The 27,085-nt window shown below is 37.5% G+C and overlaps 1 protein-coding gene across 1 annotated transcript in view; it reads right to left on the bottom strand.

Moving 5' to 3' along the window:
• Positions 1 to 315: 315 nt before the first annotated feature.
• Positions 316 to 27,085, bottom strand: part of USH1C (USH1 protein network component harmonin) — a 45,577-nt gene continuing 18,807 nt past the window's right edge. The window contains exons 14-21 of the mRNA XM_086471963.1: positions 25,393 to 25,517; positions 22,711 to 22,778; positions 4,276 to 4,317; positions 3,913 to 3,966; positions 3,642 to 3,741; positions 2,115 to 2,224; positions 1,350 to 1,405; positions 316 to 415 (exon numbers count right to left, since the gene is read on the bottom strand). Of these exons, the coding sequence (XP_086328089.1) occupies positions 316 to 415; positions 1,350 to 1,405; positions 2,115 to 2,224; positions 3,642 to 3,741; positions 3,913 to 3,966; positions 4,276 to 4,317; positions 22,711 to 22,778; positions 25,393 to 25,517 (655 nt within the window). The remainder of the gene's footprint in view (positions 416 to 1,349; positions 1,406 to 2,114; positions 2,225 to 3,641; positions 3,742 to 3,912; positions 3,967 to 4,275; positions 4,318 to 22,710; positions 22,779 to 25,392; positions 25,518 to 27,085) is intronic.

Here is a 27,085-nt window from a genome sequence, read left to right as displayed (position 1 = left end):
AGCAGTGGTCCACAGATAAGGAAAAAAGTTAATCCTACTTGTTTAGGCAAGGCCTATTTATTTTTTAGTCTGGCAGATGATAAACCAGTTCTGCAGAGGACCTCTAAGGGACATTATGAAGTAGAAACTAAATACTTATATTTTAATAGGCCAGGCATGGCAAAAGCCCAAAGAACACTCCAGCATGCCAGGAACAAAAGCAAGCGTGGCATGCAATGCTCAGGCAGGCACATGCTGAAAAAATAACGCAGCCTCACAATGGACAGTCATGTTAACCCAGGTCTGGCTATTCACCATGAGGCAACGCTGCAGTGGCTACAGCTGCAGGAGATACCCTTGTCTGTACACGGGTGCACTGCCTTCAAAAACCTTTCTGTGTGTGTTGGGACTGACTGTTGATGAGGGAATAGTAGGGCTAAATATACAGGATATGAAAACAAAAATAACAGTGACAGTTATTTCCTTGCATGTTTATGCACAGGTATTAAACACAATTTAACAGCAATCTTCAGTTGGAGTTAGCCAGTAAAACTATACTGATTTACAGTAACTAATACTCTAGTATTCTACACAGAAGAACAGTCCAGGTCAACAGTGACTACGAAATCTTCCTCTGCCATTTTACTTGGTAGTAAGGATATCTTCAAAACTTTTCCTTTAGTCAAGCTAGAAAACATCGCTCTTGCTTTTGAAACTGTTTGTCCAAAGTAAAGCAAGTTGTATTGACTTGATACCTCTATCACACTTTAAACCATGGATTCTTCTGTTTCACATCTACGCTGATTATCTTTTAAAAAAAAAAGGACTCTGTGAACATGACAGGTTGCGAAGACACCCAAATCACTTAGCTCTTTAAAACTTTTACACCTAGGTTGGCTTAAAAATGGATAACAACTGCAATTAATTAAAACCAAAAGAGAACAAAGAGAACACCCACCACCCACACCCCAGAATTAAATGTCTAGTTGTGATGAAGAATGCTTATGGGTATTTGTTTCTCCAAATTATGATCCATGGTACCACAGTAAATGATCCGGATTGAAGTAATTTCTAAAAAAAAAAAAAACCAAAAACCAACAACTCAAAACCCCTCAAACTTTAAACTGAAAGTATAAGTGTGTAGTCACGCACAACCAATTCTGAGAATCACCATTTTGAAAAGTCTGGGAACCACTGCTGTAATGCATGATAGCTACTTTGAACTATCAAATTAGCATCCGTGTGATGCAGAAGGTTATGTAGTCCACAAGAAGTAACTACTTGATATACGCCTGAGGAAAAAACCCAAACTGTATAGACTGTTGTTGCCAGCCTTTTAATCCCTGGAGAAAGCAAGCTTATGCACTTACATTTCATCATCATATTCCTTTGGAGGTGATGCTGCAATGACTAGGTCAATCCAATCCTGAAAGACATGCACAGGCAAACGTGCTGCTAAATACTGCTTTTAGAGATGAGTAGTGGACCACCATGGAATATCAGATAGAGAATCAGGAAGGCAATCTGTCCCTGGAAAATCACAGGGAGCTGCAGAAACATTTCTATTAAAGACTTCTATAGGAACACTATTTCAAGATTGAGCTGTTTGATTCGTATCCTGAAATTAAAGAAAAAACTACTGGTCTTGAAACAAGCTTTTATAAATAATTATTCTAAGAATCATCCCGTGTTTGGTCATTTTAGCAATTAATACACTTGCTGAGAAAAACACTGTAGCCGAATTGCAGTGTTAATGTACATTAAGAAATCAAAGATAAGATAAGCTATTATCATAAAATTCCAATCAGCTTGCAAGTAGTTTTCAATATCAAAGAGAGATTCTACAGATAAATGTACTAAAACCACTCAGACAGTTCAAACACCAATCTTGACATGCGGCTAAATGCCATAAACTTTCACAGTAAATTACATGCATGATTTTCAGAGATGCTGTTATATTTGTATTATATACAAATAACTTCTGCAGATTTCAGCTCACTTGGGTAGTACATGGATTACCTGTTACTTTTGATGTTTGAAACCTTATTTATGTTGATGTGACAATGCCATGAAAGAACAGTATACCTCATATGGAGTGTTATAGTTAGAAGGAAAAAGTATTCCAGGTTACTTACCCCACCCACATTCCAAGCTTTTGCTAGAGTCGCCTGTGCTTCTGCCAGCCTGCTGTCAATTAGTATCTTGCCATTTACAGCTAGTATTTCATCCCCTTTCACTATGCCTCCTGGTGAAAAGACCAACATGGTAAACAAAAAAATACTCTGTGAGTCTTTTCCATCCCATGTTTATGCAGCACTGAATATAATGAAAAGTGTCTTTGCTAGATGTGAAGGCTTACACTAAAAAGTGACATAGACAAGAAAGCTTGCTACGGGCAAAAGCTAAATGATCTTTTAGGTATGGAAAAGCCACACTAATCTTTTACTGATCATGACCAATAAGAAACTAGTTCAACAGGATTTTCCTTAGTAGCAGTTTGCCTGTCTGGGTAATCCATCTACACAGCTTACAAAATGAGGTTGATTGTAGGCCATCACTACTATGAAAATGGCAGTTACTTAAGACCTGAAGGTATGAGTGGCATTTGTCAAGGGTTTGCAGGACTGTCATTCCTTTGCACGAGCATGTGTAATGTTTAGTCCTTGGAACTGATTCTGACTTTCTAACCTAGAAAGAAGCACAATCAGCTAACTGGGACTGGATTTGAAGAGGGTAAAACACAGATGGTAAGGGGACAGCCTTAGATATAAGAGACCCTCGTAACAGTGAGGAATCAAAGAGAAACAGAGTACCTGAGAGATCAAGTGGCTGAGATGTTTTCACAGCAAGAATGACTTGAACTTAGGTGCAGGTTGGAACAAGGTCAGCAAAGACAACGTAAGGACGTATTGTCCTGTCTGTCCACCTGGTCATTGCAAGAGTTCTCAAGGAAAGGATGAGAGATACTGGACACCAAGAGTAAAGCCTGGATGTGCTGGTTGGCATGCACATTCTTGTGCCTTCCAGAGAGCTAAGCTATTAGCTAGAAGGCTCTGGCCTTTAGTGGGATTTTGGGAGTAAAGCCAGGTGTTTTCCAAAACAAATTACTATTGAAAGTATCATTAAGAACAAAACTAAGCAGTGTAGTGTAGCCATGGTCAGGTAACTGCTTTGCACGTGCAAGTACTACAAATTGTGAAATAATGGAGACCATATTCTGCTTTCCTTAATTAACAGGATACATCAGAGAAACAGGTATGGTTTTGGTTTGGGTTTTTTTGTTTGTTTTTGTGGGATTTTGTTTTGGTTTTTTTTGTGTTTTGTTTTTGTTTTTTATATCAGACTGGAAAAAGGGGAGTCCTTATTAAGAGAACAGCTGTACAAGCTCAGGCCACATTGCTGCTGTATTTTTATCATTACAGAATTTTCAATAGTGACCATTTCTGCTTAAACACTATTTATAAGTTTTACATAATTAAGCAGCACCCTTCAAACCATAAGCCTCTCTCTGAGCTGCCCTTAAACTGAGACAGAACTTGGCTGCCTTGGATAATCTAAGCATGTCTCTCAGTACTAGGGATAGCTGTGAAGTCAGCCAACAACTCTCAGCCAGCGTAAGGAGCCACTTTGCAGCAGTATTCAAATTCCCCATTGTCACTCACCATGTTTGTCTGCAGCACCACCCTCATAGATGGCAGACACGACTATCTTTCCAATCGGAGAATCAATTCCTCCCTCGACTGCAAGGTCTAATGATCCTTCCTATTAAAAAAAAAAAAAAAAAAAAAAGAAAGAGTTTTAGTTCTGAAAAGGCTGTTAGCTTTTGCCATCAACAGGAGCTTAATCCTTCCTTTTCCCCAGTAAATGGGACTGTACATGAAATGCCTACATGAACCCTTTAAATACCAACCGATCAAATAATACAGTATTTACCTTTTTAATTCGTAACAGCCGTACATCTTTTCCCATAATCTGCTCTGGGGTAAACTATGAAAAGAGATAATGATTAGTCATTTCCACCTTGGAAACACAACACAATTAGGCTAACCTATGTAGTCTATGGGAGAAAAGGGACCTTTCCTTCCTCCAAAACAATGTTAGAGGAAGATCAGAACACCAGATTATCTTTTCCTGTAAGAAAGCTCCTTTTCAACATGACTAGAAAAGACAAATACACAAACCCCAGCAAATTAACAAGCAAGAATCCTACCCTCTCCCAGCCCTCAAAACCAAGAATGTGTTTTTTGCAGCATATTTCATATTGAACAGTGAGACATATTTGACATCTCTCCTTACCATTGAATATGGATCAAAGTCTTCCAAATATTTCTGGAAGCCCTGAGAATAAAACAATACTTAGTTGTAAAAACATCATGCTCATGCACACACACAACACACAAACTCCATTTTATTTATTAGCGAGAGAACATATAATTTTGTAAGCTATGGAAAATGACAGTAAATGGAGAAAAAACACAGAAAGGCAGCAGACTCCATCCTGACAGTCAGAAGACATTTCAAAACCTTATGACAGATCAGCAGTTTAAGCTGGTCATACTATGGCGTAGTTTTGAGGAATAGTTTACCACTCTGTCAGCTTTGCAGTTCCTCTCTACACTTGACAGAACAGAAATAAAACTTGAAAGCAACATGGGCAGGGATGTTCTGCCACACTCTTCTAAGCAACGTTCCTTGGGACTATCACCATGTTGGGCACTATCTAACACAGGCAGAAATGACAAGCTCCAATTTGCCTGTCAGCCACACTACTCCATGGTGTCTGGGTTGTAGGACCCTCTTCCAGTCCCCTTCTCTCCTTTCCATAGAGTTTCAGGGAGTTGGCTCCACACCACAAGTGAATGCAAGACAACAACTGATTTTGTTTTCATATGGTTCTGTGGAGGACTTAGAAGTTTTGGCAGGGAGTGTCTGAAATGGGGGAGATAATATTGCAGTTAGATAGAGCAAGATTTAAGCTTTGAGAGGACTCATACATTCTTAAACTTTCAAAATCTAGTGCATGACCCTTGTCAGACCAACGCTGCAGGGAAAAAGCAGGAGTTCCCTTTTCTGTAAAGATGAGAGTTCCCGGGTCAGCAATCACGAATCAATGGTGTTTGGGCGGTGGTTTCTTACCAGGTGAGACCGTATGGGCAATGCTGGAGATTTATAAAACTGCACTTATCCTGCGTGTTAAAGTAAGGGCTTCAGGACTTAACACAAATCTTTTCTGAGGTGCCTAAATGCTGTATCACTCTTGTGGCTTCAAGCTGCAACCTGGGTATATGGGAACAACGCAGAACCACACAACCCTCTGCTGACACAGCAGGCAAGCCAATATCTGATGCAGACCAATGGTTCAGCACGTGATCAAACTTGTTATGTTCACCATTGCCCTCTCTTCTACTGGATCCATCTGATGGCAAAGTCTTTTCCACTCTCAGACTCAGCTAAGCCTTTTCCCACTTGTAAATCAAATGCACAGCTTCAGGTTTCTCTGGTATCTTTAAGGGCTGGCTGTCAAATGACAGAGTTGCAGCAGAAAATGCTAATGCCTCCTCCTGTTACCATCTTTATCGTCTCTCTCAGTTGCCTAATTTTGACATGACTATGAATGATCCTTTGGGGTCAGACCTCATCTTTACCACCACTGTCACTGACCAAGTGAGTCAGTGAGCACTACTACACAGCTCTGCATTAGCAGACCCTCAAACGTACAACAGTGGTGCCCAGTTGTCTAACCGCACTTACACAAACCATGCAGCAGTAGTGCTGCTGACTCTTGCGTGGACTGGCAGTCATTACACACAGGCATACTGAACTGTACAGTGGGAACCCTGCCTTTCCTGCAGGCTGCCTCTCCACTTTTCCCTCAGATCAGAAGACCAACTTAAGCAAATCACGTCCTCATTCTGTGTTTCTTCTGAGACAGCAGAAACATTTGCAAGGGTTGAAGCCTGACTTTGTCTCCCCAGGTTCCAGAAAGATAAATCTTCTGGCACAACTGTGGAACTTTTGCTTACTGCCACAAGTGGTTTGGTTTTGTTTTTGTTGTTGTTGGTGGTTTTTTGATTGTTTTTGGTTTGTTGTGGTTGTTGTTTTGTAGGGAAATACGTATTAAAAGCATCTTTTGGGGATAGGAACATGAGAGACCATATATAGAATTTAAATCAGTATGGGTTGCATCACATTTATTAACTGCTAACTTTGAGGAACTAAATAAATGGGAATTTGACCACAGATTTCAGCGAGGGTAGAATTTCATCCTGGGCAAAACCCCCAATCATTCATTCATGTACAAAGTATATTAGCATTATGAATAGCTTTACTAAAACTGTAAGAGAAAAATTTTCCAATGATAGCTACCTAAACAACTAATAGTTTAAATACCTGAATTTATACTGACCTTTGGAATTATGGCTGAAGTAGACATCTATGGTCTTGGAGCAAGCAACTTAGAGGAAAGAACTCCAATGTCAGCCAAGTCACTAATTCATTATGTAATCTAAAGGAAGTCATTGAACTCTCTTTGTCCCAGGTCACCCTCATGAAAAACAGATGTTGCCCTTGAAGAAAGTTTTCCTGGGAAAATAACTTTTCAACAGGGAAAAACAACCCCAACTACTAAACCCCACAACAGAAAACCTGCAAGCAAAGAAGTGATATGATCGGGATCCAATAATGTACAAATAGAGCTACAATACAATGAAGACATCTGCTGAACCGTAATAAATCTTCCCAGAAACGGGCATCGCAAATTCAGAGAGCACGTTCCATATCGAAGCAGGGACCAAGGAACCAAGCAACACCAAGTGCAAACCACAGTGCTAAGCCTACCCTCCCACTACTCAGGACATCTCAGGCAAAAGCCTTAAGACCGTTCTAATCCTTTCTTGACTTACAATAACGTTCATAGGACTGAACATAAGCAGAATCTGGAACATTAAAATGTCTAATTGCACTGAAAGAACTATCTGTCTGGAGTTCTAGATGAAAGGAAAAGTTACTGCTTAAAAAAAGAAAAAAAACCACGAAACATAACACAAGCACCCAAGCCAATGCTACTGCTCACTGAAGTTTCTAGCATCAATAGTCAATAGCAATTGAAACCTAACCAAAATAAACAAAAAGGAGGGATTGAAAAGAGAAATCTGCAATTTCAGATACACAAAAGTTTTCCAAACGACACATTTGCTGAGAACACGTGTTATATATAGAACATACTAACATTCAATGGCAACTGAACAATCTCAAAGCTTGGTTTATCTCATTCAAATCCAGCTTTCCTCTCTAGATCTAGATTGAAACTGATCAAAAGAAGAAAAAAATCATTATTAATCTCAATAGTTTACCACTCAAAAGCTCATAGTGTGAGCTCACAACTGTGTGCCAACATTTTTGTATAACATGGCAATGCATCTAACTTAACTTGCACTAATAACGGTGGTTGGCACAGAAACTGGCACATTTAACCGCAGCAGAGAAGTTAAGCATGAAGTTCACTTCTTCAAGGGACCATCTACTGAACCACCAGTCAAGCAAAGACGAAGAGATGAAAACCTCATCACTATGACAGAGGAAAGCAATGTAAGTAGTAATAGGGCAGAAAAATCCTACACAATACAGAAAGGCTATATGAATAAGTGCATTCCACCACCAGTTCCTCAGATTTCCTACCAATAACTATGTTATGGTATTAGCTCTGTTTGTTAAACTAGAAGTATTTTATTACTGAAAGCATTGCAACTGGAGACTAAAAGAAACAAGGGAAACCTTAGGAATATATACTAAAAAATTACCAGTATCAGATCAGTTACCAGTTAAGGATTGCACTAACCACATAAGTAGTTACAGATGGTTCAACCTGAAGAACTTACTATCCTCTCATTCTTCATCTGCCTAGCCTAGCAGGAGCCACAGGCACACACTGAAAGTTTACAAAGACTAGCAGTTTTCATGCACTAGGGCTGTCTTGCATCCTCTGTTTTAGAAACTGAGCAACAGGATTAGAAAGGAAAGTTTTAATTCTATGATCAGTCAAAACCAGAAGTACCACACAAACATGAAAAACGTAATTTACTTGTTTTTTGTTAGATCTAAATGATGAATTGTAAACCACCATCCTTTTAAACATCTCTTGTGGCTGCAAAAGAAAGAAAATTGCCAAACCAGATATTAACTTTTTACTGTAATTAAGTATCAGCTACTCACAAATAATCTCACTGCTTTTTTTTGCTCTTCTAATGAATGAATGACACTTGCATTTGTTAGTGCTTGTTCCCCATACCATTTCAAAATGAGAGAACACACAGAGTGAAACAGAACTGAAAACAAAGAAGAAAGAATTCTAGAGAAACTACATTAATAATGCACATTTCCATACCACAAGATTTCTTAAAAATATTTTCCATGAGTCCCTCTATCCGCAATTTCTGCAGAACACTGCTGGGGTCTCATCTCCACGATTTTTGAAAAAATATTTGAAAAAAACACAGACAAACTGTAGACAAGTAATTTCCAAAATACTGAAAAGCCATGACAAATGTAAGTTATGCATTTAAGACTTGGTCTCCTACCAGGGTTTTCCTATACTGAAAAGTAAATTCCATTATTAAATTCCTTATGAAGGTGATAAGCCAAAAGAAAATACATGTCTATTTGGGCTCATCATGAAAGAAACAATTACCTAAATACCAACTTTTCTACTTGAAGAAAAATTCGTCCTGAATTTAATTGACAAATTTCTGAGTGATCTTCGTTCAATGTGGCTATCTACAACTTCACAATACTTATTAATGAACTGTTAGATTTTATTTTATTTTGTTAGGCTTCAATTATTTTAATCCCATATTGATTGTGTTTTTTGTTTGCTTCCAGTGTATCAACAAAATGGTACACTGTAGTTTGGAATCCCTTAAGATACAGAATCTCTTATTATGTTACAAAAATTCTCAAAAATAAAATGAGCTAAAAAAAAAAAAATTATACAAAACACTCCTCACACCTCTTCAGCCTCCACTCAAAACCCTGCATCAAATCAGGTAATGTATCTGAGTCTTCTGAAATAAGACCAACTTTCTTCAGACTAAACTATAGCATTTACATTTCTGAACTCAATTTGCTTTAGAACAAACGACTATATATCAGTTTCACTACTGACTATCAGTGTCCTATAGTTATACTACTGCTCTGAAAAATACATTTGTTCATGAGTTAATGAAAAATTTGTGGTCTGTGTTTAAGTAATACAAAGACTGAGTTTTTAACTTGAAGGACTTTTGGGCAAGTCTGGCAAGATTTTCCACAAAACTCTTCAGCCCCTCTCTAGCCACTCAGAAAAAAAAAAAAAAAATTCCTTTTCAACACAGATGGTTTTGGTATAGCTATGGCCAATAATAACCGAAATTTCCAATCACTGCACATCTTACCACACAGTATATAAGCCCTTGTCTCAGGTCTCTTGACTGCAGTCCTGCAGAATCAGGCTTCAAATCTTGCATTAGAGGAAAGCTTAAATATTCATTCTTCCCTTCAGAAACCACAAAGGAGTGAGGGACAAGAAATCTTTAGCAGCAGCAAGTGCATCAAAGCATTCTAACCCACAAAACAGGATGTTTGTGATAGCTGGGAGAGCAGAGACTAACGTTCATGTTGGGTTTGCTTCTCTGAAAACCCCAACACTAAATCATAACAATCTTCTCCTGTTCTCTGAGCCAAAATTTAATTAGCTTTGCCATGAGTATATTCCAATTCACTCTAGTGCAGCAGAGACAAACAGTTCACAGTGATTTTGACCCAGAGCAGTCCTTGGCATTCAAGGCCACATTCAAGGTTTAATCCTCACCCATCATCTCCCTGTTTGTAAGTGAGAATAGTTTTATTCTCTTGAACCGTTAAAAGACTTGGGAATTCTGACATGGATTTACTTAATATAAAGACTTAAGTCACAACAGAGACCTCACTGTGCCTATCTTGTCCAACCACCTTCCAGGTAACAGGGATGTTTTACCCATTCTTGCATGTTTATTTTATTCTTACGTTCATGCTTTTCATCTTCTTTACTAGTAAATTGCTCGAGCATAGGCTCACTTGATCAGCTGCTTGAATCAAGTAAATCCATCAAGGGCAGTTTCTAGAGCTTGGTACTCAGGACAGCTAAATTCAGATAAAAAGGTAGAAGAAATTATGTGCATTATGTTGTATTAAGACAAAAAGACTGGAGTTCCATAAGGTGTGTGAAATCTAGCAAGACATGAAATAGGGTAGCAAAAGATGCTTTGCCTTTAGTGATACTTCCCTTCCCTAAGAGAGGCTGAACCAGTCCTGTATCTGAACCACTGACTTGAACAAGAAACAACCCCCCCTCGCCCCACAAACAAACAAAAACCCACATGCCTTCTGCAAGAAATAAAATCATAATTCTTACATGTTTCTGGAGACAGGCAGGTACCTCCTTGTCTGTTTTGTCATACACTGGTCTTTTCATTTTTTAACTAATACAAGTAGCCTCCCTCATTACTTAGGTAGCCATGCAAGTCTTACTCCACATACTACTGTGATTTCATTGCAGTGAGGATGAATACTCTTTACTGCATTAAGTCATAAATGGAAGCAAGAGCAAACAGGTCTACAAAACCAATTATAGACTGATATTTCTCTCAAAGTCCTATCAGAATATTGCTTCCACTGAAATTGTGATCCTCCAACTAATACAAATCAGTTTGGGAATGAAGACTGATATCTGAAACATTTCATCAGACTTGTGATTTGGAAAATGTGCATGCACGCATAACAAATCATAAGAAATTTCCTATGGAGGCGGATCTTACCGCCAATTTCTCAAGATAATTGTAAGCAGTCAATTAAAAAAAAACCCAAACAAACAAACAAACAATAATAAAAAAAAATATCAAGCAACATTTTCAATTTGTACCAAGACTGACTGATCACACATAAGGGTATTATAAATGCTGCGAACTAGTTTATACTTGCACACCAGGTATTTATTTTCTAAAGCTGGATTAAACTAACTGCAGATCATGATTTTACTCTCTTCCTTCCTCCCTTAAGGAATTTAATGTTGCTTAGAGATGCTAAATTACAGAACACAATCAAAATACAACTGAAGGAAATACCTACAATGGAGGGATTTGAATTTATTTTTAGCTTGTGTACCCGCCTTCTCTTGAGCAAATTACAAAAACTACTTTCATTTATCATTTCAATCCATTTATAATATAGGAGTTTCAGGATGACTATGTCTGTGGGAAAGCTGGTTTACTAAGTATGACTTAAATTTCTTCAACCTGTAACTGGGAAAACAAAGGAACAAAAGTATCTAAATTATTAAAGCAGAAAATGACGAAATAATCCATCGCACTTAAATGAAAGACAGCGAGGAATATCATGCGCATCATTTATTGTCAGATATAGCATAAGCTTGCAATGAAATGAATTAAATGCAAATATGATGGTTTTTTCCATCACTTAGAAAGCTCACATGTTGCAATACACTGCTTTGCTCAGATAGATGTATATATACATGCATGTCCACACACACGCATATAACAGACGCACAATTTAATTCTAACAGCATAAGTCATGATGACCCTTGAGGATAAATACTACTAATTGGTGCATCAGCTATTTTAGGTAAGTTTTCAGGGCTGTCACTTGGGAGTTATCACCTGTCAGAGTAGTATTTCCCTTTTATTTTTTCAGTAAGCCTTGGTCACTGTCCCTCATATACTGCAGTTTCTAAAGATGTTACATGGTTGGTCCTAAAATATTTAGCCTAAGAGTTTTTTTCTTCATTTACATTTGAAACAGAAATGGAAAAGAAATACGAAAAAGAAGTGATTGTGAGTCAAATTTGCAGTGACACTGCATGACCAGTACATTGGAGTCTAAGGTACGACACCACACTTTTTTTCTATGGAAATCAAAGGATTATGTATATCCCTACATTTCAAGTATGTTCATGACTACTTACAAAGGAAAAAAAATACAGTGTAATTAGGTGTTACTATTTCATTTCTGACAAATGAATTCAGATTTTATAAAAATAAAAACCAGCATGTGAATAAATTAAAAGTAAGATCTACATAGTCTAAGGCTCTACACTGCTCTGGAATTATGCACCCCAGTACAAAACTGTCACTAAAAGCGACTTCTAGATCACGGTGAAAACAAAAACCAAAAAAAAAAAAAGAAAAAGAAAAAGAAAGAAAACCACCCTTTTGTACTTACCATTCGTGATCACTTGAAAATCTACATGAATTTTAGTTAGCAGAAAACGAGACAAGCCAACAACAAATCCCACAGTACAGCAGCACTCAAGAAAAAGAACATTAAAAGGCTTACCAGGGCCTCTGATTTGATTGTTGGCCTGACCATAAAGTTTGGGTCAGGATGCAGCATGACTGGTTTAGAGACTATTGGTACCCCTGGATGTCGTTGGGTAGGTGGACTTGGAGCAAGTTGCTATGGGTTAATTCAAGAAAATGACAATTCACAATGTAATTTATGCAAATCCAATCATTTCACCAAGATGCCTCAATTCAAATAGTTTATAGTAACGAATTTAATGACACTAATACAACAATAGGCTTACAGAATTATTTTAACGAAGAATTACCAAGTCAACAAACGAAAACATAATTTATCTTGCACTCAAATAGCTTTTTCCTCTAAAGTCTGACTTCACCAGCAAGATTATGGAAAAATCTCATCCCTGCTTTTGGCATTTATCCCATAAAGGCAATGAACTGAATGAGAAACTACAGGGAAAAAAAATGCTAAATTTGAGTGTAAGAACATAGTGAACCTGAAATGAGATTTTTAACTACTCTATGGCTAAATAGATCTTTTAGGACGAAATTCACCAGGACTACAGTGATCAGCTTTCCATAAAGAATTTCAAGTTAACTTATCTTGACTTAAGAGCAAGGGTTAGTTAGGCTAATTAGCTACCCTCGCCTCTACAAAGTACAGATACCCAGAGGCATCTGAGACCTAATCATCCGGTGCATACTAACCCAATTGTACACTTCTTACTCAGTCAAAACTCCCACTGACGTCAAACATAGTTTTATTCAAGAAAAGAGTTCAAAACTGAGCCCTGTGGGTTTAGTTTCTGACTTAACCCCAGCAACTCTCAGCACACACTTGTCAATGTTTCTCATAGGAAATGTGATGTATTCCAGATATTCATATAGTACAAGCTGTATCCTCTGAAATTATTTGAATTGCTTCCAGCAAATTGGTTAAGCCAGGGGTTTTTTGTTTGTTTGTTTGTTTTAAATAGGGGAATTTTGGGGGTGAGTTTTTTTGTTGTTGTTATTTGTCTTTTTAAAAATAATTTAAGAAAAAAGTTTTGGAACTGGATCTTTGGAAGTCCCTGTAGATATCCCTCAACTAATGTTACTCCACACCACAAAATATATTGTTCAGCTTTCTGATCTCAGAAGAATCGGCAGGTTCACAGATACCAACTTGTTAAAGTTGCACTAGAACTGGATGATTTCTCCTGGAGTTTCACAATTCAGAGACAGACTTTTCTAGAGAGCCTCAGAATGCGGAAACCTGACATCTGGCCATCCTGAATCAAAATCAGTGCAAAGAGTTATCAAACAAATGTTGGTTCTTCTGAGAAGAAAGCTTGCTTAGTACCCATTACGCATTACGTTTAAAATTTAGGTTGGTCCTAGCTCCTTTTGTCTGTCTCGATAGACGAACAAAGTATATGCTCCATAACACAGACATCCAGAACATGCAGATATGGACCGTATGTTGCTGAAGTGTTAACATACAAAGTCTTCAGACCATTAAGAGTCACTTCCACTACCTGTTATTAGGTAACTTGTAACACAGGAATGGATCCACACACATGATCGCAAGTCATGAATTTTAAACAAATTAGCCATAGAGTCAAACACTTGACACCAGCATTACGTGGGAAGTTCGTAAAACTACAGTCATTAACAACAGTACATGACATACCAGCGGATTGCTTGACACAGAAGATACTTTGCCGACGTGGGAGGTGTTTCTTACAACCTAAACAGTAACAGACTTAGTACCGGGTTCATATAAGGTATATAGCTAATAATAATTTTGAGGAGATCAATTTATACCAGCTGTTTTAATAGCTGTCAATAATATATTTGACAGGATTTAATTTTTTTGTCAGGTATTTGTTTGTGTTGAATCTGAAATTAAACAATTTGGGGAAAAAAACCCCCAACACCTAGCAACATAGAGAAGACTTACCAGTTTGAGTAATAATAGAAAAGCAAACTTATGGGACAAAAACAGTTGTCTATTTTTGGCTTTTGCAGGCACGAACACAAGATCCTTAATTGCTGAAGTCAAATAAATGTACTGTTCCTGCTTATCTGTGGTGTTAAAACCCAACTTTTTAAAAAGCAGCAAGGATAAATTGTCCAGCTTCTGATTTTTCTTCCATTTCTGAAACCACATCAGGAATACTGAGTTATCTACTTATAAACAAAGCAGCTTTGACTCAGTCTTAATACTTTACTAAGAGCTTAGTTCTCTCCTTATATACACTAATTGTATTCAATGAAAACTGACTGACCATTTTTGAAGGCCAAGTTATTTTTTTGTTGCTGTTACCTGATGTATTTTTCTTTAATTATTAACCTCTTTTCTCTAACATATCTAGCAGTGCAAAACAGACGCACGTATTGGAACATGTGTGATTGGGGTCACACTCCAGTATGGAAGGTCCTATATTGCTTATTCTATCTGAATATTTTCTATTAGTGTTAGGAGAATGGATTTCTCCTCTGAATGCTAGTATTTTGTACGCTTGTGTCATCTGACATAATTTTTATTTTGCAAATAACCTGAGAAGCCTGTTATTCGTAAGAACAGCTGACATCTCCATTTCAGTGGATCTAGCATGTTCTTGACACTTAAAACATATAAACCACATAGACTGAGCATCATCACAGGTCTACTTAAGTTTATAAGAGATTCATCGTTCACATTAGGGCAATTATTCACATAAAAATCATCTGCCAGCTTTCCCTGAGAAGTGATTAATTTGCAAATCCATTCCCACCCCAACCAGAATCATGCAAATGCAAAGCCAGTATTTCCAAGTAAACGTGCAAAAAACAAATGGAAACCAACAACACAGTCAGTCAATCCATGCAGAAAACTGTGGGAAAAAAAGTGACCATATGGGATCCTCTTCTGCTGTTTGAAACAAATAAGACTCTTTTGCCACAAAAACAAGTACATGAATCCCACTACAGTGCTTAGCAAAGGGAATTATCATGAAAAAGCTGCCATTTCTCACCTAAAATGAGTTCTGGCACAAGATTTCTTATATTTGAGTCTCTTTTGGACTGATATTGTACTATGGAGAAAGTCAAAATGTTTCCTCAAAGAAATCCCTCCCTAACTCTTGTGTGTGCAAAAAACCCCTCCAACCTGATTAACAACTCTTGTTCATTTACAACTCACTTACAGTGTTGATGTTTTAAAAGTTTGAGCTTCTGATTTTAAGCTAATTTTCTTTGTCCACTCTTCTCACCTAACAAAGCAATTTGATGAAATATTTAAAACAATTTCACAGGTCGTTTTCACTACACAGATATTTTTCTCAAAGTGAACCTTTTTCCCCCTCACTAAGAATGAAGGCCCAGAGGGGCAGTTCAAAACAGATGCTTCTCTGGTAAATGTTGCCTGCCATTACTTTTTTTTAATCTTTAAACACTCAAGTCCAAATTATCTTTTTAACTGATACATTCTGTCCAAGATACCTGCATGTGGTAGGATTACAATGTAGGTAGGGAGGAGTGAGCAAAATCCTCTCAACTTAAATTAAAAAAAAAAAAAAAAAATACCCCTAGACTGCATTCAGTACTAAGAAACAAGGAAACCATCTCATTCCTTCTTTTAACATTGTGTATGACAGATGGGTAGATCCAGTGGGTGATGAAGCAGGGGAGGGAGGCCAAGCAGGGGAATAGTAAAGGCTCATGCATCCAAACAGATCATGAGGTCACCTGGGAAGCTGGTGTTACTGCCAGTGCTGGACCTCTTGAAAGTGGAACATTTGATGTGGGAAGTGGATGAGCTGATGACGCTGGAGTAACAGTGAGTGGTGGTGGCGGAGGTGGTGCCACACGTTGTTTAGGCTTGTCAACTTCATCTAAATTTATATCGTCAAGATCCGTGGTATGAAGCTGCAGGCCACCGGCAAAACGCCGCATTGATGTGGCAGAAGGGGAAGCGGAAGGACGTCCACTTGCCAGCTAGGTGCAAAAGAACAGAAACCTGCCTTAACAGTTCATCTGCCTGCACCAGCTCTGAAGAAATTAATGGCAAATCCTAGCACATTACTCAGCCCAGCTGCTCCTGCACAGGAAGCTCTTTGCTTCTCCCACACAGAATACACATAAACTTTTTCTCTGAAAGCCTTTTTAAAAGCATTCCTTGGGGTTCCAGTCCAAAAAGAAGAAAACTGGAGTGCTGTGACAGTAGCCTTGGCTGTTGGAGCAGGGGGAATGAAAAAAAAACAACAAACAAAACCAACAACTGCATGAAGTCTTCAGAAGGTAAAATCACAGGACAAATCATAGATAGCACAATTCTTGCCTCTCTAGCTTTTATGAAGAGAATGCAAGAATTGCTCCTCGCAAAGGTGGAGCAATTACTTATATTAAAGTAATTACAGATGAGCCCTGAAATTCCAAGCCATGAAAAAAAGGGAAAGGGGCTAAAGTCTGGTGCAAACACAACCAGACATTAATACAATAGGGGGACGTAAGCTTAAGCAGCTATCAAAACAAAAAGTTTAGGATGCTATGAAATTCAGATCCTCAGGAGGTTTTGGATCTTATAATTTCTGTTAATCAACACCAGATGCATTGTGGGGCTAAAACTCCAGAGTTTGAGCATAATGAGCAACTCACCCCAAAAGAAAAACGTGCGTGTGAAGAAGGATTCTACATATGCTGTTAGAGTTGCTAACATTTCTTTTATCAGTGATCAAACTGAAGTATTTAAGAAAATTCTGTCAATACTCTCTCATTTTGCCATTTCTTGACTCAGCTGAGGAAATATTAGAGGGATGAGCTGTCCTACACATACATGTTTCTTAGCCCAATATGCCAATTCTTCCCTCAAGTGGGTACCTCTGCTGACATTCTTTGGGATCTCCTTATCTGCCATACTCACCCCTTGGTACTGTAACATAGGTATTTCTTTGGCAGAGGTCAAGAGATCTTGACTGCTCTTGTACCCTAGTAGCAGTTCAAGCCTCTAGTACCTGAATATTGTTCAGCTGCATTTATCTCTCAGAAGCATTCTGGTTTTGCGTTTTACATGAGTTTAACTGCTTGGGTAGTTTTGTAGAAGACTTGTAATAGAATATTTATATATAATGTAACAGAAGAATTGATGGTGCAAATATAACACAGTGCTTGTCTAAAATCATGGTAGAGCCCTAGGAATACAGCAGTGATTTTGTCTGTAATGTTCCCTCTTACTTTACAAAGTGAGGGGGATAAAGATCTAGCAGAACACAGACAGCCAAATTTAGGTGGTGAGAGAAAACTCAGCATAGTGGTTCCACTGCGCTAGGGACTCGCACTGAAGAGCCACATGGATCTGAGCCTGAGGCCAGGAAGAACAGAAGACCAGCTGCTTTTTTCAGAGCTGCTCCACATTGACCTGAAGGAAATTCATGCGAGAGTGTTCCCCAAGGGTCCCCTTTGTGGTTGCAATTTCTTGGGGATCCCGGGGGGAGTTCAGCAGATTGCAGTGTTCCTCTTGAAAGCAGCTGTGCTTGGAAGACAGCCAGAGCAGCAGGATGGTGGGAAAGCCTCAGTCCACGACTAGAACCACCAGGCTCTAAGGCACAATCACTATCTGCAACTTTCTTTGTTTAAGGGGACTATTTAAAACACAAAACTAAACCCTGTTCTTTGGGATTTTCATATCTTTTTGTCAGTTTCTTAACTTGTACCTTTATTCCATGCAATACCAGGAAGCATCCAAGAGCTCATCATTAATGATGTTCTTATTTTCACAGGTTATTAAAAAATATGGCTAGGTATTCTAGTCTCTGTTTTGTTATTGGTAATATGAATATGTCCCACCTAGCCCAATCAGCTCACAAGCCAATAAAATTGTTTATTTTCTGGCGATAATATACTTAAAAAGGACAAAATAAAAGCAGTTCATTAAACTAACAAAAAGAATCTCCATAAAATATAGGAACAGCAAATGCTACAGATTGTAATTCATCTGTTACTGACCTTCCCCCCCGTCACTCTTAGAATGAAGGCTCACAGGGGAAGTTCAAACCAGATTTCTCTCTGGAAAAACCTGTTGCTTTTATTTAGAGAGCATGCAATAAATGGAGAAGCCAGAATTTTACCTCAGGAGACTCATTCTCCACAGAGGAAATCTGTTCTAACCGTGTCTGACAAAGTCTTTCCACCCAGTGCTGCACCTTTTCTGATTCTTCCAGGTCTTCTCGTTCTGTCTCAGATACCTTTAACCATAATATCAGTGCATGACAAAAGGTTATAGGTATAGTTACAATACAAATACGTTTCAAAAGTATGAAATGCCACTTAAATTAATTTTAAAACTAATAATTTTTTGAGAATTATTTCCTATTTTGCCATCTTCCATTAAATTCATCACTACAGATGGACACTCATTAACTGCAGAGGTATCCTCATTTGGGCAAAAAACTACTTCAGAAACAAGCAAACGTGGGAACAGAGTTTTGCAGTGAAATGGCAATTTTAAAAAAAATTCATTATCTTTGACATAATCAAACAAGTGTCCTGCTAAGATAATTCCACTAAAGATACAGCTTATTTTCTTTTGATATAATTTTGCACTTGATGGGAGAACACAACATACCTCTTGCACAAGACGATTTATTTTCAGTTGTTTTTCTTTCTCCAACATTCCTTCTTTCTCTTTGGCAAGTTTTTGCTCAAACTCCATTTCCTTTTTATTCTTCTTCTGTTCACATAGACTGTCACTTTTTGACTTCTTTCGCTCTTTCCCTTTCTAGGAAGTTTTGGTGGGTTTTTTATTTTCTTTTTATTAGTCAAACAGATTTTTACATCAGCTACAAACATCATAATCTTCAAGCTCAGTACATGAGCGCCTGCATTGAAAATTTAATTACAGTCTGTGCAAGTACGAGGATGGTCTTTTAAAAGAAAATCTGAAGTCCATTTCCCAAGCAATTTGCAGGAAATTCAACCTTATCTGGAGGGCCTGTGCCCATTAACATAAGTTGGATAAGACCAGACAGTTACAACTTTTTTTGCTCCTCTGCAAATTTGCAACATTAGGGCACACAGGCCCCCTAAAAAACTTTGAATATTCAAACAGTTTTGGTTAGGTCTTGATTTGCCACCTCTCTGTTCTGGCATTTTTATATACACACAAGACGGACTGCTTTCAGGCGACAGATGCTCATGTATCGTAGATGTGAATATTCTACGCCTAAAACACCCTCATGCATATGTCCTAAAACCAGCATTGCATGCCTTAATACAATGGACGTAAGCAATTAACAAAGGAAAGGCTCAGATCAGCGCAGAAACTGAATTGCTCCCAGGAAAGAACACTGCATCACAAAGACCATGCAGCTCCTACAAGCACTGGGTAAAATCCGCTCACATGAGTGAACTAATACAGCACAAAGCAACTCTAAAAACTTTAGATGTACAGTACAACCAGAGGGGAAATCCACATAGTCTTTTTGGAGCCTCTGTTCCCATTGTCATCCAAATACACGTTGCTCTTTGTTTCTACTTTAATCATGTCACATTTCTGCTACCCTCTCCCATTTGTGCTGGTAGAACATAGTTCATATTGGAAAGCCCATGTTCTCCTTTTATTTGTGAAAAAGTAGAAAGGACAAGCAGCTCGCCACTTATTGTCAATTACTGCCAGTGTCCAGAGAGGCTGCACTTTGGGTTTGATTTTGCTCTGCTCATTATCAGCTACTGACTGTTCATGGTGGTTTTGGGAATTCAAAACATGTACATGCTTCACCTTAAACAGCATTATTTGTCTTCCTTCCACCTTTCACATGTAATATTGATAATAAAGCCATGTAAAACAGACATTCTCCCTGGCAGCTACAAAAGTGAAGTCTTCCAGTCAAGTAGTTAATTGGAACTTTGTACTGCTGAATTCAGTGGGATGTTGTCTATTGCTTCATGGTTAAGTGGTGGTGAAAAAAAACCCCGACAAATGAATCAATAATCGTTGGAGACAAAAATTAAGAAGCAGCATAAAAAAATAGCTTTTCACGCTAATGTTTTAAAACAAACATAATTCTGTCAGCATGTTTTATTCAGGGCTAGTTAGTCTGTACCTTAATAAAAATTGCTGATATCACCTTATCCTCTAATATGTTAGAAGATACATTTAGTACTGTCCACTAAATGTAATATCTGGCAGGTCAACCTGCTAGGTATCAACATTTGAAAAATTAGAATCACACTAAGCACTTCACATGCCAAAGTGTTCCAGAATATGAACATATATCAGACAATCTTATCTGCATTCAGATAGAACAGGATGAGTCATCCTTTCCATCCATTTTCCCCATGGATTCAGTTTACTTCCTATTATAGACACTTTTAGTACAGAGTGAAATTATATTTTTAAAACAAAACAAAAAATCAATTAGCAATTTGGAGTAGGATGAAAATTCATCACTTCCAGATATAAAAGTATTTCTAATAGCAAAAGAATATAAATACATCTTTTCAATCTTTTAATCCACACTGTGTATTAGAGTTCAACAGGAACTGAGTTAAGATCTTCATTACTACATGAAAAGGTATTTGGAATACTCTGTAAACTATCTTTGTCAGCAGCAATGCAGATTATCACCTATTTGTGTGAAGAGACTAAGTTTTCATAACAGTATTTATAGTTTTCAGATAGAAATCCTAACTGTACTGGCTTTCACACAAGCTACAGGTCCATGCCGACCTACAGTCACTAGCAGTACAAAGTGGTATCAGTGTACCATCATTTCCTATTCTCTATCAAGAAGAGCAGGTGTTTCCTGTCCACAAAGAAGGATAAAGTAACAGGCCTAAACAGTGACAGAAATACTTCAACTGTCAGACACAATCCTATCTCTTCAGAAACCTTGAGTTCTCAGAAGATAGACATATGAACTCATCTTAACAATTCTACACCAGTTAACTACCATCAGCCACCACAAATAAAACCACCACCAAAAACCATATGCAACTACAAAATCCCTCTAATATGGCTAAGATATGTTGAAAGAACTAAAGAGAATAAAGCAACAGCAGGAACAAATTATGATTTGAAACTAATAATTTGAAATTGCAATACTTTAGCAGAAACTACAGATATAAAAGTATTCTATCAAGTTTAAATATTTTCAGGTTTTTTGGGGTTTTTTTTTTGCTCATTCTGTGTGATGCAGATGCTTAAAAGCCTTTTGCCTTCAGCACTCCTCTTGCTGGGAGATTTGCAAAGGTATAACTGGGAACTGCACACTTGATTCCCATTGAATTTTTGTCCCTGTACTTTTTTTTTTTTATTTTATTTTTATTTTTATTTTTTTTTTTACACACATTATTCCGAGGACTTTTGGAGAGCATAAAGACATGCACTGCCCACCCGGTACTGAATACCTTTTGCAAAGTACTGACATACAATTCTCACTGCAGCTGCCAGAACTCAACAAGTCTAGGTATTCAAAAGGACAAACTCCTGGGCAGATGCATCTCAAACATATCTTAATCTGTGCACACGTTAAAGGAAGCATATGACTCTAAACAATATCTAACAATAACAGAGAAGAGGAAGAAAAAAAAAAAGGATTAAAATTCAAACGTAGAGCAAACAAAATTTACATATCAAACTTTGTACCTTGCGGATTGTGGGAAATTTTCCTTCATACCGATAAAACCATCCAAAAGCTACAAAAGGTAAAGGTACAGTTGTTTTTTGAAGAAATGTCAAAGTTCAGATTCAGATCAAGCCATGCCAATACATATAACTGGTTAAAATTTATTTGAAGGTGCAACGCTGAAGGTTCAATATTACGTGACAAGTTCTTAGACAACTTCTTGATGAATTGTGCTAGTACATTTAGTCATAAGTTACCCTTATTTTACTGATACACATTTTATGTTAAACAAAGTAATCTTCGTACAGAACCATACAGCCATATGCATTGCTAAGATTTCTGTGGTCACAGTCCTACTTTACACTAGTTTTAACAAGCCCTCTTAAAATGAAACAGGTATTCAAACTCTTTCAAGCTTGTGGCTGAACACAGTGGTGTTTGAGGAGACAAAAAAAGCTTCATTTCCTAGGATAAAATATTTCAAGCCAAGCGCATAAATATTAAAAATACATTGCAAAGTAAAAACTACAAAAGAATTCATTACCATAGTTTTATATAAGAAACACTGATAAAACACAGAGCTCTCAATATAATCCACCTTTCTGTAGGACTGATAGATTTTGTATTTGTATGAAAGTATTTTTAGAAAGTAATGACAGGAACAGTGTCATAACCTTTCACCGTTTACCAAAAGACCACATATATTGCCCTAGCAAAACCAAATGATCAGTTCAGTGTCAAGACCGACTGTCAGGAGGAAGTGAAACACAGGCAGAATCTGAATCAGGACAGGAAGTAAAGGCTGGGGGGCAAACCTGTTTATCCTGCTTCATGATCACTTCATCCATGTCCTCTGTTTCAAGTTGGTCTCCCTTTAAATCTACTAGAGAAACAAAGGAGGAAAGGAGTGAGGAGATAGAAAAGACAGACTAACTGGAGGTTCCCATGAAATGTAAAAAAAGAGATCAGCAACGCGTGACCTGAAGTTTCCATGAAATAAAAAGAAGTTAGCAACGGGATATTTTTCCACACAATGGAAAAAAAAAAATGAGGTCCTGCTTAAATCAAATCAATTTCCAACCTCCTCCAACCCTGAAGAGCAGTTAGGATCTGCACATGGCCAATTAGTCTCTGCTATGCACAGAAGCCTGCAGAGGCAGGTGGCTTTTCCTGTAATTAAACCATCAGCAGTTCTCGGATATCTGGCTTCAAAAAGAAGTAGCAGTCTTCTACTGCGCTGTCATTGGGGTAAATGCTACACAGAGAAAACACTGCCCTGAAGAACGAGAAAACTAAATGGCTGCAGAAGAAACATCTCCCCATCTCAGTTTCTCACCCATGAAAAGTTCAGTGACTTCCCCAAAGTCACACAGAAAAATATAACTTATTCAGGTTAGGAACTGAGACAGGTCTCCCTTAAGTTATGCAACAAGCACTTTCCACTTTTGCCTTTGTCTACTATCACTTTAGTACACTCTCCTGAAGCTACACTATCTGTAGCTTCCAATTTAGTTTCTCAACCGCCAATTAAGCTCCAAGCGTCTTAAAGCCCTTTGGACAACTAAGTCAGACTTACACTTCGCAGCAATTCTTCATGGAAAAGTCACAGTGTACAAACAGTACTTCCTCAATCTCTTCACTAATTCTGAAGCAGACTGCCCAGTGGTATCAAATCAATGTTCAGGCTGTGTAGGCTACAGCCTGTTTGTGAAAGATTTGCTGTGATGAATGAAAAGAAGAAAAAGACAGGAAAAAGGAGGATAGGAGAGGAAAAGCAGATAGATTCAGTAAAGTAAATGATAGTAAGAGGGAAATAGGAAAAAAAAGTAAGGAAAAGGTGTTTCAAAGTCTACAGGTAACTCACATATGAAAAAGCGGCATTTTTCTTCCACTCTGACAAATGGTCTATTTAAGACATTAACAGATCTGCTACTACACACAGCAACTCATAGACAGATGCCTGAATTTTGCAAATTCTCAGATATGTGCCTAGCTTTCTCACAATTAGGTCACTAGGAATGGATTCAGAAGTTCTGATTGCATGCTTTTAATTAGTACATGCTTTGCTACCCAAGCTTTTATCATGCAAGATTACTTTTCCAGCAGATGCAAACATCATTACACCATCATCACTTCATTTTCAAGACAGTTGTCAAAAGAGCATAAACTGAAGAAAGTGATATGCAGAAAAATGATGTGGTAAATACTTCGGCCTGAGAAGGAGTAAATTAGATATGAAAGGCATGTTGGCAAGAAACACATTAATCAAAAGATCTGGGAAAAACACATAGAAAAAGTCGCTGATTCTTAACAATCTTTGAATTTTCTTTTTTGTTTAGTGTCCTGCTGTTGTGTTGCAACAACTCTGTTGCATTTTTTTACGACAATCAATACATTAAGTTGTTTACTCAGTTATTTGCTCCTCCTCATGGAAGAGAAGCAAGTGAGCTTCAAGATATTCCTAGAGCCACCAAAGACTGCCAAAGTAAGAGAGGACAGAGTTCCTGCTGAAGAGATGAGGGGAAAGATCTTTAGATTTTTCTGAAAACTAAACATTGGATTTATTTCCTCCAAGTCAAAAGCAGGGATTCCATATCTATCTTTTTTCAGTTAGAAGCAAGCAGACAAAAGTACTCAGAACCATAGTCTGCACTCTCCATAATACACTGATTTAGAGTAAGGGAGAAGAACAAAGGTAACAACAGGAGTAGTACAAAGTGCATTCATTCACTCCAAGTGAGACTGCAAACCTAGCAGTAGTTTTCTACCTTCAAACACACCGCCTCCCAAGATCTCAAATATAAAAATGATCTTAAATGATTTGCTGATATGATTAATGCAGAAAGCTCAAAGCTAATTCCAAATGCAAGAACAAAACCAAACACTTGGTCTCCCTTTCTTCATACTTTCATTTTGAAAAGTAACAAAACCCAGCAACAAAATGCCCATGAAACCCAAGATATTACTTACAGTAATAAGTAATATTTTCTTCACTGAGACAAAAGCACTCATATGTATATAAGTTAGTATTTGAATCTCAGGTTATCCACATGGACATAAAACATAATCATATAAAAAATGCAGCATTACTTCCATTTGGGCACATAGTGGAAGTCAGCACAAGTCTACTGATGCAAGAACTGCTCCATGAAAAGGTTGACAGATGAAACACTGAACAGAAACACACGGAAAGCAAAGTACCAAAACCCCAAGCTAAATAGGTTGATATTTTAGACAATTTCTTAGTAAGCTTTACTTTTTTTTTTTTTTTCCCCTCCTGCTGATTGGGAAAAACCATGATTGTGGATTTTTTTGAGCTAAGTACCTGTTAAGTGAGAGATATTAAATTAATCTATCATATGCTCCCAGTCTTCTGAAAATAGCCAAGTCATAGCTAGCTTGGCTTGGGCACAAACTGGTGCTATATTCCATACAGCTCAGTGATGTGTCTGAAACAAATACTTTCCCTAGGAAGCAGACTGAGATCAATTACTCACTTTTGTGTTTGGAACGAGGGGCAGAGTGCACTTCCGCAGTCACAGTTTGTAGAGATTTGGGAGGTTCTTTAGGACCCCAGTCTTCTTCCCACTCCTTTTTAAATTTCTCTTCCTCTGCTGTTATCCTAAAGGAAAAAAACCGCAGCTAGGAATTCTGAGTATCAAAACAACAGCACCAATATAAATTTATCACAATTATTTACTGTTCACTATGTTTGGTGTTTTCTCTTTAATACAAAGCATAATAAACTGCCCCTTCCCCCAAACCAAATTCCTTTCATCATCTAATTTTTATTTACTAAGCTACTAAGCTAATTTGTAAAATACAATGTAACTCAGTAAAATATTCTTATTTAATATTGAGAATTCTAAGGCCAGTTATATAAACACCTGCACAGATATGAAACCCAGACTGATACATTACAATACCGTCACCTTAATTGAAACCAAATACGATCTCTCAACTAATAATTTTTCATTTTTAGAACTGGGAAGTATCTATTAGAAAAATAGTCAGTTTTAACTAAAATACTAAGCAACAGAACATCTACCACATGCCTAAATCAGATAATTTACAATGTTAAACTATACCTAAAAAGAGTGTGTCTTATTTCTATAACTTATCTCCATTTTGATGATTGCTTCCTAAACATGTAGTTCTAGGCTACACTAACAAGTGACTCTTCCCATAAAGAACTAAATACTTTTGAGACACAAACTGTGTTAAATTTAGCATTCTAGGAAAAATAAAAGAAAAAACCAAGAATCGTCATACTTAAGGACAAAGGAGCTCATAAAACAGGTTAATTACCTAGAAGGCACCATGATCAAAAAAAGACATTTTGAAGGAAAATTCAGCAAATCCTCAAGTAGGTCACAAGAGAACTCCTGTATAAATTCATAGCTTGTAGCTTCATATAGTGTGCCTTTCAGTGATCCAAGATCTTTCTTGGCTGTAGCCTGTCTTGAACTGGTAAACTGATATATGGTGCCAAAATTTACCAAGTCTTAGATATATACGATCTATTTATACTTGGATTATCTTTTGCATCTCTAAATTAGCTAAGGTAAAGTAAAAAAATATCCACACATGGTCAAAACACTATTAAACCTGCAGCTGAGGCCAGTACTTAAATTTAAAGACATAGTCAATAGCAAGGAACATTGGACAGAATGTTTAGATTTGTTTTTACATTTCATTTTGATTAAAAAAAATGGGGTTACAATGTAACTTGAAGCACACAGAATTAAGGACCTCTGAAACTTTTCCTAAAGTGTATGCAGGATACTAATAAAGGGCACAGTGACTTTATACAAGGAAATCCTGGAGAAAGGATTTTAAATATTGAGCAAAGTGTCATCCTCACAAACTGTTAATCAGGAAAGCGTTCATATCCTAATGAAACTGCCTGCCTGCAATTACTTATTAAACCTAAGCTTCAGATTAAATCTAAGTTCGTATGCTACCATTCTTCCTCCACGAAGAAGACTGACATTGACTTAACAGTTTGAATTGTAATATGGAAAAGCTTAACAAGTGCCTGAGCAGCACCTGGAAATTACACAAGGAAGTATAAAGACGTGCTAGACCTTACAACGAGCAGCCTTCAAGGCAGCCTAATCATGAAAGTCCTCCCTAGGTGAGTAAAGACGCACTTAGTGCAGAAGGATACTGCGGATTATCAAACATTCA

The sequence above is a fragment of the Leptosomus discolor genome, chromosome 12 (assembly GCF_034619465.1).
Source record: "Leptosomus discolor isolate bLepDis1 chromosome 12, bLepDis1.hap2, whole genome shotgun sequence".
In the NCBI taxonomy this organism is placed as follows: Eukaryota; Metazoa; Chordata; class Aves; order Leptosomiformes; family Leptosomidae; genus Leptosomus; species Leptosomus discolor.
This window is presented reverse-complemented; position numbering and strand designations above follow the sequence as displayed.